Here is a 14,876-nt window from a genome sequence, read left to right as displayed (position 1 = left end):
CGAAATCGGATAACATTGTCGTTGGCTTATTTTTGTAATTATTGTTTAATCATTACATCAACTGGCTTCATGTATTGTCTGAGGTTATTTCCATAAAAAAAGCTATCTTTATTGCATGGTTTCTAGCTGTCTCTGCCTGATATTGCCTGGTGCTCTTATTTTTATTTTTGTTTCGCTTTTCTTTTTTATTGTTAATTACTCTCTTTTGAAGAAAGTACGGAGTGGAACGATAAAATTGTTGCCCTAAAGAAAGCAATAGCACAGCTTTATTTTAAAGCTTTTATTGAAAAGATTAATTCAGATAACTTGATTATGTAGTAGAGCTGACACCTATTCAATGTAGCCGCCTTCAGCCTCAATCAACGCCTCGATACGGGTCCGGAACTGAGAGTGTGCCTTTTTCACAAGCGTTAGTCGTAGAAAAGGATCGTGTCTTTTATGACTTTTGACAATGACGTATTTTATACTATAATTTGACCAGGACCATGTACATGGCTAAAATAAAAAAAAACTAACAAAATCCGTTACCTGTTCTTAAAATACTGTCTGGTTCGAAAAAGGTGATCATTTTACGTTAAATTTATATGCGAAACTGTTTTTCAGACCGTTTACATGCAATGGCCAAAAAAATAGAGAATCAAATTTTTCTTTGCGCAACAAAAAGTTATAATTGCGATTGGCCAAAAAGAAAACAAGAAAATATACCGTTTTACACGTAACTGTTTAAAAACGAAATAAAAACATTACCTATAAACACTCATAATTATAAAAAAATAAATAAATATAAAACGATTTGTTTAGGAATTTAATGTGGAGGATCAGTTTCACACATAAATTTAAAGTAAAATAAGCCCCTTTTTCCGAAATATTCTAGTGTGTTAGGGCAGTTAACCAAAAACAATATTTTTCTATTAGAGATAAATTATGTGCGTTTATTGGGGAGGGGGTCTACTTTTTTAAGCGATTACGCATGGTTTTCTGATGTTGCCAATCGAACTTAAATTAGTGGGAAAGAATTTAGTTAACATTCATAAAGAATTAGAACGGCCCAGAAATGATGATTATTTTACGTTAAATTTATATTCGAAACTTATCTTCTACTCTAAATACTAAAACAATTGCTGTTCTTTTCGTCAAAGTTTTAAGGGTCTCACACATAATCACCTACAAACGTAATATTTCATTTTGGAATAGGGATTTAGCTTAACGTGTTAATCTACAAATTTGTCGTTATTATTATTATTATTATTATTATTATTATTATTATTATTATTATTATTATTATTATTATTATTATTATTATTTGCATCTTCGTTTTTGTTTACAGCAAAGCAAATCAATTTAACAACCCACCAATTTTTTTATAATTAAAATAAAATTTTAATTTCATTCATAGAGAAAAAGCACAGAATAGTTAATATAGCCCACAATCTCCCCATGTTAAAAATGGTTTTCTAAATAGTAACATTATTATTTAGAAATTTGTTTGTAAGAATAGGCGGGGCGTTGTTAAATATTTTGTTCTTACATCGTTTTCTCATTTTGCCTATCAATCGTCAAGTATTTTCAACTGTTTATGAAAACTTTCTAGTAGCATGTTGTATACTAACGAAAACTGTTACAATTTGGCTTTGTTTTAAAATCAAAATTAATCTTTTGTCGTCCTACAATTTTCAATTAATTACAAGGAAAGCATTTTAGAAAAAAATATAGGCGGAAATTACCCGGTGGGGGGATATGTAATAATTTAAAAATTTACAAAAAATAACAACAAATCTCTAATTAAATATTATAAATTTTAAAAGAATCGGAATCGATAATTGTATTGGAATCGGAAATTTAGAATGGAATCGGTAATTGCATCGGAATCAGGAAAAAATTTGGAATCGTCCAATCACTAATATATATATATATATATATATATATATATATATATATATATATATATATATATATATATATATATATGTTCCAATCGCAATAAAAATAATGTACAATGTTCATTTCAAAAATGCGTGTGTGTGCGCGTGTTTACACATTCAATTAAATAGTTCACAAAACATAATCATTACACCTTGGCTGTTCTATAACGGACTACTATGCGTTTGATAGTACACTTAACGGGACAAATAAACATTTTAGAGACAGTTCTTTAAGAATGTATGTATAACATTCTGTCTGCGTGGCACAGACAAACGGAAGCATATCTTCTATTACTTGTCCATCGTTCATCGATGCTTGCAGTTCATGGAAACATTTGAAATCTAGCCTGTAGGCCTATAAGACCATCAAACATGACTACTCCTACCTGCACGGCTTTAATATGTAACAGGGGGGAAGAATTGCTGTTTTCTGGGTTCGAACCTGCTAGTTGCCATATTTTATAATTGAAAATAATTAGCTCCTTACATGAAGTAGTTTAATGCCTTTCTTTAAGCGATTTCCATAAAAACAACAACCCTATTTGCATAGTTTGAAACTAGCTGTTCCTTCCTGGAGTTACCTGGGATTCTTGTACTTTTATTTTTGTTTCACTTTCATTTTTCTTTATTATGAATTATCCTATTTTGAAGTACGATTTTTACATAGGATTTTTAAATTACAATTTAATTATCATAGTATCGTTTGGCTATTAAAATATTAAACGAAAAAATTTTTTATAAAATTCTGATTATTTTTGTCATAGTAATTTTATTTTAATCTCTATAAACTTATTCAATGTAAATAATCACGTTGACACGGCGGTTCTTGTTAGATCACCGAAGTTAGACAACGTTGAACCTGATCAGTATCATTGGTAACCATCTGGGAATACCAGCCGCTAAATGTAATAAAACTTCGACACCTCCCGGTAAGAACTGCAAAAATCTAACGTTGTCATCCACTCTAACCGGAATATACATGTGACTGGGAACAGTTTGTGGATTTAATATTCCTATGATACTTCCCCTTTCGAAAGAAGCCGACTCAACCTGTCTATATTGAATAAAACAAAATTAAAAACAGTTCTTGATACCACACTAACTTCCAAAAGATACGTAATAATTTAACTAATATATTAAAGACATAAGTTAATAGACTCATCAACGTTAATAGCGCATCAATAGATAGTTACCAACTCCACCAAATAAACTTGATGAAGAACAGTTACGATAAATAAACCTAATTCTCTTCTTAAGTTTATCATATTACAAATATTGATTGACAAAAATCTTAAATGAACTTATCAGCCATATCTACTCAGTAAATATAGCGTAAAATTGACATTAGAACTCCTACAAATTCTACAAACGAAACAACTGGATAATAAAATCTTTACTGTCCTTGATTTAAAAGATTAGCCCTTATATACCTATATATAAATATATAAAATAAACAATTAATCAATAATATATACAATTACTCCTCTTTACCTTCACTTAAAAACAATTAAAAGTTGCTAAAAAGATATTAATAAATACCACGGAAGTACCTTTTTTGATTTCAAAGGAAACATTTGCACTCAAATTGAGGAAGTTTCGATAGGCATAGTTCTCGAGTCCACTTTTAGCAATTTGTATATAACAAACTTAAAAAACAAAATATTTAACAACACTATGTAACCATCCATTTACGTATGCTATGTCGTTTTTTTTGTTTTTGTTTTTTTACTCATTTTAACATCAAGCAAGTCATATTGCCACTTGGAACGAAAGGAAATCCTATTTGTGATCGTCTCTAACAGCGGGCTGGAGGGAACTCGGTGAGATGTCTTTTCACATTTTACAGTCTGTGAAGTAGGAAACAGATTGGGAATTCCCTAGTCTAGTCGTTCAAGGGAAGAAATTATTAAAGTAGAAGGCTTTCTGGCATCTGGAGACCTCATAGTATAGAGTGGGTTTTTGCTGTTTGTTGGGTTAGGAGTATGTACGCTGAGGGGGCACAAGTGCTTACACGTTCATTAGAGCACATTTCATTAAAGTACTTGTAAAACAAACACAGGGATGCAACATTGTGACGATGGGACAAAGGTTGTAGGACCTATTAGATTTGAGTTTGTTTTCGTTTTTTTTGTACTCTATCTAAAAGGGGGAGACTAGTGGCAGATGCACTAGCCCAGATGTGACAACAATACTTCCTGCATGTGCGAATTATGGTTTTGTAAAGATAAAGAATACTCTCAAGCTTGAGTAATTTTCTAGCACAGTAGAGGGAGCCCACTTTTGTAACAGCCTTGGCAATGTGCTCAATGTATTTGCCACAGGGGTGCAGCATTGTGGTAATGGGACAGGGGCTGGTACTTGGCCAATAGCGCGGGACTTGTTAGGTTTTAGGGTTTTTTTTAACTTTGTCTAAGAATGAAAGACTAGCGGCAGATTCTCCAGCCCAGATGTGGCAAAAATATTCCACAGATGGGCAAATTGTAGCTTTGTAAAAATATAGGATACTCTCTGGAGCGAGTACTTTTCTCCTATGGTAGATAAATGGCGATAAATTTTACAGCAACTGATCTAACTCTGTATATAAACAGACTGCGAGCTTATTTTAGTAAGCCTCTACGAATGCATTTAGGGAACATACCATCAAATCTTGGGTCCCAAAAGAGATTTCGCTATGGAAGTCTCTCTCACTCCATCTCATACTGGTCTTTATCGTATTCTTTCACGAACTTTCAAACTTTTCATTCTTGATATTAGTGGCAAAAAGAGACTGTATCAATCAGCCGGGGTAAAAAGAGCTTTCCTCGACACTAAAAAGCAAGAGCCGCATAGTCCCCTAACATTGCATCAACATACTCATACACCAGAAGACAAGTATGTCAGCACCACATGCAGTGATCGGCAAGTACATTGGCCAAAAATAATTTCTTTGTATATATAATGTGCTTTTGTACAATTTCTACTTGTTTTTGTTTTTAAAAAAAAGTACTTTTCACAGAAAAGACATATTTTGTCTCAAAAACAATTTTCCACTCAAATAATTTTCAGTGAAAGGCAAGAATATGTTTCTTCTTCAGCAAAGAACAAAATTTTTCAGTGAAAAGTAAGAGCTTTTTTTCAGAAAAAAGAAATTGTCTGTAAACTAAATTGATTTGGGGGGGGGGAGCATTGCTGGGATTTTTTGTTCTTCTTTTTTTACAATTGTTATTTATTTTCTCCGTTGGCTTTCAGACTAAGAAGGAGGTGAAGTAGTAATCGCAAGTAAAATAAGTATTTATTTTCTCTATCACGAATCAATGCGATTCGACCACACACTAACCAATCAATTAGAAGAGCGGATTGATTTCATCTGTACCCTAAGGAACTTGTTAAGCTTCTTTGGGAATTACTGTGGGTCAGCAAAGAGAACAAAGCCAGCATCGAAAACAGACCTTTCTCCTGTCTCTGTCCACTGAATGCTCCAGCGCAGATGATTTTCATCGAAGATAACTGTTTGTAGATCTGGGACACCACAAAGAACTGCTGCCTGAACTTTCTACTCTTTCTTTTTCTCAAACGAACACAATCTAACTTTTCACTGCGGAAATAAACCTTTCATTGTTTTGTTTTAAATGAGGTTTGTTAGTTCGTGCAATGTGTTCGACTACTAATTAATTTATAGAGGTACAAACTCGTATCCCTAAAGAACTTTATGGATCGAGATCAACTGATATCAACTTACGAACACTGTCTTGAAAGAATATAGATGTATACCTTAGCGTGTAGAGGGTTGACGATGTCACACACAGACAGCCAGGGTGCAACTGATATTTGTAAAATATGTTAGCGTTTGTGTTTCTTTTATTTTTATATACTTGTAAACCCGTGCGACTTCAAATCTGAGAGGCGACAACACGGCAGAAGGGAAAACGAAAGGGAAAGAAGACCATGGAAACAACGTTGGGTCGCCGATGTAATCGAATGAGGAATACTACATGGTTGCACTCTTGCTCCTATTCAAATTCAAATTATTTTTCTTTTGTTATTACAAAGGTTGAGAGCTACTCACAACTATTCCGAGATTTCAAAGATCATCACACATTTTTAGCTTGCGACGAAGAATTACCCCTTGAACTAAGCAACCAGGCCCTTTCGGAATCGGACAGTTCCGGAATCGATTCGGTGAACGGATTTAATGATATTCGAATACCAAAAAAAGCACAAATGCACGGTAAGAGTATCTACATAATTTGTGATTGCATTTTTGTATTTATTCTTATGTTTATGTTGATGTTTGAGTGTGTTAACATCTTTGAATAAAAACAAAACACTAAAAATTCAACATGCTTTATTTTTGTGTGTTTGTCAGTATCAAAATACATTTTTATAAAGATTTTTCTGCAATCTCAGTAACAATAAGAATATCTGCGAACTTTAATTTTAAATATTTGTAAGTTGTTTGATTGTTTAGCGTGAAATATATTGTGCGTGTGTGTGCCAAAAGTAAATGTGTATATGCTCACAAACGGAACAACATATTTTTTCTTTACTCTTATTCACCCTAAACAATGCATATTTATACTATTTTGGACCATATCTACAGGGACAATATGTAGGGAATTTAGCAGTGAAATGTCTTTTTTGCGTTACATTTAAATTTTTGCCCATCAGCATATTTGTGGAATAAATCAGCTATAAAAATCGAATAAATAAGTCATTTTCGCTTTCGTGTAGTGACATCAAGTCGATTGGTTGAGGTTTTTTGTTGTTGTTTTACAGCATATAAACCCTTTTCAGGTTATTTAATGCCGAATCCAGTGATTTTTAAGAAATATTTTTTAATAGAATATATTTGGGGTTTTTTAAGTCGGTTTCTATTTAACCAATAGTTGGTACTCTAACAGGAACTACTACTCCGGGACAGAGTGGACCTGGGAGCAATGACAATTAAGGGGTGGCTCCACACGCCTCAAAGCTTGCAAGCTGGAGTCTCACCATTGGATATAGTTTGTGGTCATATCTAGGACCACATATAGTCGAAGAACACCAAAAACTAAAATAAACATCGTTCACCAACAATAAAGCTACATGGCTTTCTTTACATTTTTTAAATTCTATAAAATCTTTATCCAATACTCCAGTTGTTGATGCAATACATCAGTTCTTGACTCAATACTTCGGTTTTTGATCCAATACTCCAGTTTCTCATACAATACATAAGTTCTGGGCCCAAGATTTTAGTTCTTAGTCAAATACTTTAGTTCTTGGTCCAATACTTTAGTTATTGAGCAATACTTAAGTTCCTGGTCGAATACTTCAGTTCTTGGTCTAATACATCAGTTATTAATCATATGTATCAGTTATTGATCTAATACTTCACTGCTTGATCCAATACTCCAGTTCTTTGATTGAATACTTTAGTTTTTGATCCAACACGTTAATTCTTTATTCATTACTTCAGTTTTTGATCCAATACTTAAGTTCTTGATCAAATATTTCAGTTCTTGATCCAATACTTTAATTCTTGATCCAATATTTCAGTTATCGATATAATACTTTAGTTTTCATCCAATACATTAGTTCTTGATCCAATACATTAGTTCTGGATCCAATACTTTAGTTCTTGATCTAATACTTTAATTCTAACGCAATACTTCAATTCTTGATCCAATACTTAACTTCTAAATCTAATACTGTTATTTATCTTTGCTTGGTTTTATCTCGACATACTTCAGTATTCACTGTACCGACGTTACAATATTTAACTCGTACTAGTTGTCTTTAATACCGTTGTTACAATATTTCACTCTTACTAGTTGTCTTTAATATTCCCTCAACAGGCATTTACCGTTGAATCTGTTTGTGTTAGTAAGTATTTATAAATAAACTATCAAAGTGATTTGTTCTTAATTTCAGGCGCAGCTTTGCCCAGTGTTCCGCCAATCAACGAAGATTTAACCAAAAGTCGGAACTCCATGTCAAAACCATTTAGCGATCGTCCTTTTGCACCAAGAACGGGTGCAATCAGGGTCGAGATATTGGGACAAACGAGAGGTAAATTCCCATTTTTCATTTTTACTTACCCATCCCCACAATATCTCATGGTATTTTATTTTTCGGTTTATTTTTGTATTAGCTATGTTTTTATTTTTTAAGACTTTCATAGAGGTTAGAATATAATACATATTGTGATAAAATACCTTAAAATAGGTACAAACCTCTGATTCTGTGCAACATATAGTGTTCGGGGGCAGACAAAAAAAAAGAATAAAGAAAAAATGCTTACTACTTGTAATTATATGCTGGCGATCTAGTGAACTAACGAGACTTCTTATCACCTCATATGCAAATAAGATGCTGCTGGTTTGAATAAAAAGCTTCAGAGATTGAGGAGATTTGGAGGAGAAGCCTTTGATAGCAGAGTGTTGAATCTGGGGCCGTTGGCTTTAATAACAGTATGTAAAACTTGGAGTAGTGAGCTTTGACATTAGTTTTTCGAATCTAATCTCAGGAATTGTCATTTTAAAGTACAGAATAGTTAACAATCCATTTGAGAAAGTGCAAAATAAAAACATAACATAATAATCTATCGTACTAAAAGGTCATTTGAATACAAACAATGAATCTGACACTATGTTATTATTCAGACTGTTTGTACCGAGAAATAATTTTTGACAAAAATAGGCAACGATATCCAAAGAATAACATTAATTACAGGATATACAAAAAGAATATCTGAATAAAAATAATGAACGTGAAATTCTGTTAAATAACTGGTCCGTGTGTATCAAGAAATAATTTTTGACAAAATAGATGCGCCTTGCAATGATATGCAAAAAAAAAAAAAAAAAAAAAAAAAAAAACACTATAAAATAATTATCGGATGTACTAAGAGGTTTTTATAATAAAAATAATAAACCGGATACAGACCTGTATAGGAAGAAAAACAACCACGATTGATTGCAGAAAAAGATAAGTTAAATGTCCGATGTTTGAAATATCATTTTCAGCAAAATGGTATACACAGGTGCATCAAATCGAACCAAAGTCAGGTCAATTCATTGAAACGACCATTGCCATTCAATTATTTTTTATTACATTTTCATCCCAAACAAGGCACATTGCCACTTTGGTGTAGGGTACTACTATCAGGGGCAACAACTACTAGGGTACTATGTTGGGATTTGGGCAGCAAGATGTCGGTTCACGTTACACTTGAACTTCTGCATGTCAGTACAGTTGGGGAAGCAGGGATCTGGAATGAAATTCCAGAGTCTAGCGGTTCTGGGGAAGAAACTACTGGAGTAGAAAGATCTTTTACATCTAGGGATCTCTACTGTGTGGGAGTGGGATTTAGCTGCCTGTCGGGTTTGTCGAGGTGTCTACGTCGTGGGGGCACAAGTGTCTGCAGTTCGCCAGAGCATTCACTATTAAAATACTTGTAGAACAGGCAGAGGGATGCAACTTTTCGTCGATGGGACAGAGGCTGAAGATTAGATGCCATTTCAGGGCCTATCAGATTGGCGACTCTCTTTTGAACCTTGTCTAGGAGTGAGAGACTAGTAGCAGATGCACCAGCCCAAATGTGACAACAATACTCCATACATGGGCGAATGGTGGCCTTATAAGGATACTTTCGGGTGTTATTAGTTTCCTATCACAGTAGAGAGAGCCTACCTTCTTCGCAGTGGCCCTGGCAATGCTTTCAATGTAATTGTTCCAACTCATGTTTCCTGTGAACGTTAGGCCAAGCAGTTTGAAAGATGTACTCTCAGATAAAGAGTCACTGGCCATTGCTATTGGTGGCAGAGAAGGTTTTTTGTAATTATTGAAGGAAACCAGTTTAGTCTTGGCAACAGTGAATGTTACCATCCATTTATGTCCCCATTCCACTACAAATTGAATGTCATCCTCTAGTGTTTTTGCCATTTCTTTAGATATGTGTTCATTTATTGATTGAGCTTGTCGGACTGACTTCCTCATCTTGGTTGTTAGAGTCACAACGTTTCGACCGTTTTGCCCTCCGGCCTTCATCAGGTGTTTTGTAACGAACCGTTTGTTAGGAGTCTCGAACCCAAACCCTTTATTATTATTATTATCATCATTATCATTATTATTATTATTATTATTATTATTACGGGGGTACCGTGTTCGGACTCCAGCTAGGCTCTGGGACATAGGTGCTGATTCTCTGTTTTGAATGTTACTGTTCACTGCCTTCGTTCAGGATTGAACTCAGCACGTTTGTGTAACTGTAAACTTTGACACAACGTCTAGGACCACTCGGCCATATGTCACTAGGAGTCCGAACACGGTACCCCCGTAATAATAATAAAGGGTTGGGTTCGAGACTCCTAACAAACGGTTCCCCAGTTCGTTACAAAACACCTGATGAAGGCCGGAGGGCAAAACGGCCGAAACGTTGTGACTCTAACATCCAAGATGAGGAAGTCAGTCCGACAAGCTCAATCAATGAAAACACCTCATTTCAAAAATACAGACAATTACTATGTGTTCATTTGTTTTCCTGTCATGCCTGTTATAGAGTGTGGTGTCATCAGCATCACCCATCTCAGAGGTAATTTTGTCGGGGAGGTCATTAATGAATATTAGGAACTATAGAGGTCCAAGGAGAGCCCCCTCAGGAACTCCCGCATTTATATCATATTGTTTAGATGTACGACCGTCGAGGACAACCTGGATTTTTCTCTTATCTAAGAAGGATTTAATTATGTTAAGTATTCTACCAGTGATACCGTATGATCTAATTTTCCTGAGGAGACCCTTATGCCATACCTTATCAAAATCTTTAGATATATCTAGAGCTACCGCTCTGCCCTCCCCCGCTTTGTCCAGTGAATGGTATCTCCGTTCAGAGATTACAGTGAGGATGTCTACTGTGAAACGGGCTTGTCTAAATCCATATTGTTTGTCAGTCAGAAGTTTAGTATCTGTAAGGTGATGGACTAGAGCATGGTTAATTATGGTCTCAAATATTTTGGCAAAAAGTGGGAGGAGGCTAATGGGGCGATAATTTGATGGGTGAGTTCTTTCGCCAGAATTCTTGAATACTGGTTCCACAGAAGCAGTTTTGCAACAGCCCGGAAAGTAAGATTCATTAAGGCATTTGTTGTAGAGTTTGGAGAGAACTGGAGCTACTTCGGCTGAGCACATTTTTAATAGCACAGCTCAAACAGACAGAAGTATATAGAAGCTAGAAGTATCTGTAAGAAAGAAATAGCGACAGCTAAGAGAGAATTTACTGAAACCACTAAAAAACGCACCGAAGCACAAAAATTAGGTGGGATAAGATCGGGTCCACATGCTTTTGAAGTGTTAAGGTTTTTTTATAATAGCATGCACCTGGGCAGGGGTAATTTTAGATCGTCTAGCGTGGCGTCTGTCCGCATAGGAAAGTCAGGCAGGGGGTGGTTGGAAAGGTCCAGTGTGGAGTTTTAGGCAAACCGACTGGCAAGCATATTAGCCTTGTCGGTTGCTGAGCAAACAAGCTCGTGATTGTTGGTTAGCGAGGGAATTGTTGATTGCCCATTATTTACTACACTGTTGTGGATTTTCCAGAAGTCACGAGTTCCTAATTTTTGTGCTTCGGTGCGTTTTTTAGTGGTTTCAGTAAATTCTCTCTTAGCTGTCGCTATTTCTTTCTTACAGATACTTCTAGCTTCTATATACTTCTGTCTGTTTGAACTGGACTTATGTCGGTTAGATCTGTGGTATGCATGCTGCCTTTGAGCAATGGCATTTGCGCAAGTAGAAGTAAACCATTGGGGAGAGTGGGGCTTGCTATAAAATTTCCGCATGGTAACATGTGATTCAATTGCTGTTTTGAACTATTCAGTGGTCTCATTTGCACACTGTTCAGCAGGAAGAGAAAAAATATTTCCCTATGGGCATCTCTAATAAAATCTCTGATGGCTTCCCTTTTTATAATATCTCGTTGTTTTGAGCACTGGCTCTTCAGTTTTGAGTCTAGAGTTTAGGACGATTTCGACCATTATCACTGCATGATCAGCATTCCCGAGTGGGCTGTTAGCATTTGTTATACAATCATCGGGAACTGTGGTCAGAAACAGATCTAGAAGTGATGCGTGTTGTTCTTGCTTGTCAGGGAAACGGGTTGGAAACGTAACCATTTGTGATAGGGAGTGAGGTATAGTGAAGCTATATGTTGTGCTGCCCGCTGCATCTGTGTAAGTAGAGAATCCAAGCCAGCTTTTGTGGTGGACATTAAAGTCACCAAATACATGTACTTGTGCTCTCGAAGGAGAGTGCTGTGTCAATGCTGTCAAAGACTGTTTATTATGGTGCCGTCCTGGGTCGAAGGAGAGCGGTAGAGAATTGTGGCTACAATGACAATGCAGCCCTCAAGGGGCGCTTTACGTGGTCACAAATGGTTATTAAATAACAACCTGAAATAGATATCGGAGTTGATTGATAATTTGGGCCCGAGAAAAATAAACCCGTTGAATTTCTGTGCGTGTGTCTTCCTTTCTAACAATTAATCACCTATCACTATCACCAACAATAAAGATATATTGTTATATTATCATGTATCAGTTGGTCGTCATTGTTTTAAGAAATGTAGCATACACAGGTCGCATTTTATATACATTGATTTTTTTCTATTACATTGTTAAAGTCTTTTTTATTGTTTTCTATTTTACTGTTAATTACCAGTCAATTAAAACAGGAATATATTTTCTAACTTTCATCGTTTATTAATTAAGATATTTTTTTGTTTTTGTTGGATAAAATTTTTTTATTGATTTGAGAGTTTTGTCAAGTTGAATGCTTTTGCTTTTCCTTCTTCAGAATTCTATCCTCCGAGCATTTACGATTCGATAGATGATGGCAGTAAACCCGACAAATTACTCACTCTTCAGTGGGTGTATCCTTTTAATCGATGTTACGTAGCTAGTCCTGTGTCAAACTTGAAACTTAAATTTGATGACTTATTATGATTGATAATGGTCAACATTTGGCATAATTAAATTATTTAAAAACATAGCTCAACGAGAACGTATTAGCATTGGACTTGAAAACGATCAGTCTCGCAGGATTGTGTTCCATGAACAGGCAGTTCTAGTAAATGTGCTAAGGAATTTTCGTTTAGTTTTAGGTTTGGATAGAGATCAAGTAAAATTGTTGACAATGGTTGTAGTTTGACGAGTATTTGTTGTGAAGTTTTGCAGGGAGAGGGTCATACATTGAAGATAAGTTGAGCACCTGCCATGAAAATAATGGTAGAGCAAAGATAGATTCACAACGACTCTTCTGTGAGAAAAGGGTTGTAGTGAGGAGAAAATAGTCGCCGGGTTAGTACTAGATGGGTGACTATTTGGGAATACTAGACGCTGTATGTATTCAGGTAAGCTTGTATATATAATACCTTTGAAAGATAAACACCCCTGCATTGCACACTTCGAAGTTACCCTTGGACAAAGTGTAGCATCTGTTAGGCTCCCTCTGATATTCTGGAAGATGACCATGTAGATTAAAGATGGAGTTCCTTAACTGTGGCTCTATATGGCTATCTTCTAGCGACTGTATCATAAAAAAAAGACACACGCTGCCAATTTGTCATAAACCAGCCCGGAAGTAGGAGGGCTGAGAAAAATGACATGAAAATGTTCATGTCAGTTCACAATCTAGTCTAAACGTAGATAGCAAAACATAAAAAAAACACCCCGCACCCACGGATATGAATAATCGTTTACGATACGTATTGTGTTCCCGAATTAAATAACCCAAATGGTTTGGTATGTAGTAAAACATAGAAATGATTCTCAGTCACCATGTATTACGTCATCGATTCTATAAAATACTCGTGCTAAATTGATATTAAAAGCCAGCATTATAGAATCACAATCTCTTTGGGGGGGGGTAGTTTACCTCAGTCGAAGCTCAAAAATCAAGGGACCTTTTCTTGGGGCTAACATTTGATCTCTATATGAGATACACAGATATTTAAATATTACAAGTTCTTTTTTTATTCGTAACAATAGTGTTATTTTGAATAGTTACCCAGGGTTTACGTGTGGAAGAAGTATCGTCATGCCAAGTTTCTCCTGACAAACCCCTGTGTATATAGACCTTAGACATTCGAGGACGGTGTCTAGTAGGCTTTCAGGTTTGATCCTTATGTAGCTAAAATGCATATGAAAATATTAAAGAAAATAAATGTGCTTATCTTGAAAAGTGTTTGATGTTCCTTAGCTTTACAACCACAGATATGGTTATCGTGGTCATGATACAAGATATAACCTCTTAATTCTACCTTCTACTGGAGAGCTTGTTTATTATGTGGGGACAGTGGCTGTGCTTTTTGATCGAGTGAATGGAATGCAGAGACATTATATGGGCCACTCTGAAGACATCACATGGTAAGTCCCAACTTAATTAAATGATTATCAGTTTCACAATTTTGTATTCAAAATATCTGAAAAATATAAACGTACTAAATTTTAAAGTTTTGTTCTCTATGATATAAGCATTGTTTACATTTTAAAATACGTATGTTATACGTTTGAAACCGATATTCATCGTTATTACTCATGGCCCTCTTTTTTTAGGAGCTTTCAATCACATGACCCGTGTCCTCAATTGAAATTTTAAGAGCTTGCTGGTATTGTGCTTTCTTTTGAAATGAAATCGGAAACTTAGCTCACCTGATGATGGTCATATTTGACCAAAACAGTAGCTTTGTTACTGTCGCGATCATGTAATTTGTTTACTTAAAATTAAATAAAAGCATATCTTACTTGTTTTTATTAAGCATTATCAATATCCTCATTAAATTCATTGTTTTTGCTATTGCGTGCATTTAATCTGGAATAAAATTATGTATACATATGTGTGTGTGTGTGTGTCTGTGTGTGTGTGTGTGTGTGTGTGTGTGTGTGTGTGTGTGTGTGTGTGTGTGTGTGTGTGTGTGTGTGTGTGTGTGTGTGTGTGTGTGTT

General features: G+C 35.2%; 1 protein-coding gene across 1 annotated transcript in view; it reads left to right on the top strand.

Moving 5' to 3' along the window:
• The window catches only part of LOC145272771 (echinoderm microtubule-associated protein-like 2), a 224,363-nt gene that overhangs the window by 82,691 nt on the left and 126,796 nt on the right, over positions 1–14,876 (top strand). Inside the window, exons 4-7 of the mRNA XM_080127047.1 lie at positions 5,952–6,129; positions 7,815–7,952; positions 12,729–12,804; positions 14,147–14,299. Of these exons, the coding sequence (XP_079983173.1) occupies positions 5,952–6,129; positions 7,815–7,952; positions 12,729–12,804; positions 14,147–14,299 (545 nt within the window). The remainder of the gene's footprint in view (positions 1–5,951; positions 6,130–7,814; positions 7,953–12,728; positions 12,805–14,146; positions 14,300–14,876) is intronic.

Source organism: Euprymna scolopes, chromosome 4, assembly GCF_053919585.1.
Source record: "Euprymna scolopes isolate OS-2025 chromosome 4, ASM5391958v1, whole genome shotgun sequence".
Lineage (NCBI taxonomy): Eukaryota > Metazoa > Mollusca > Cephalopoda > Sepiida > Sepiolidae > Euprymna > Euprymna scolopes.
The sequence above is the reverse complement of the archived record's forward strand: the minus strand, read 5'-3'. Positions and strand labels throughout refer to the sequence as shown.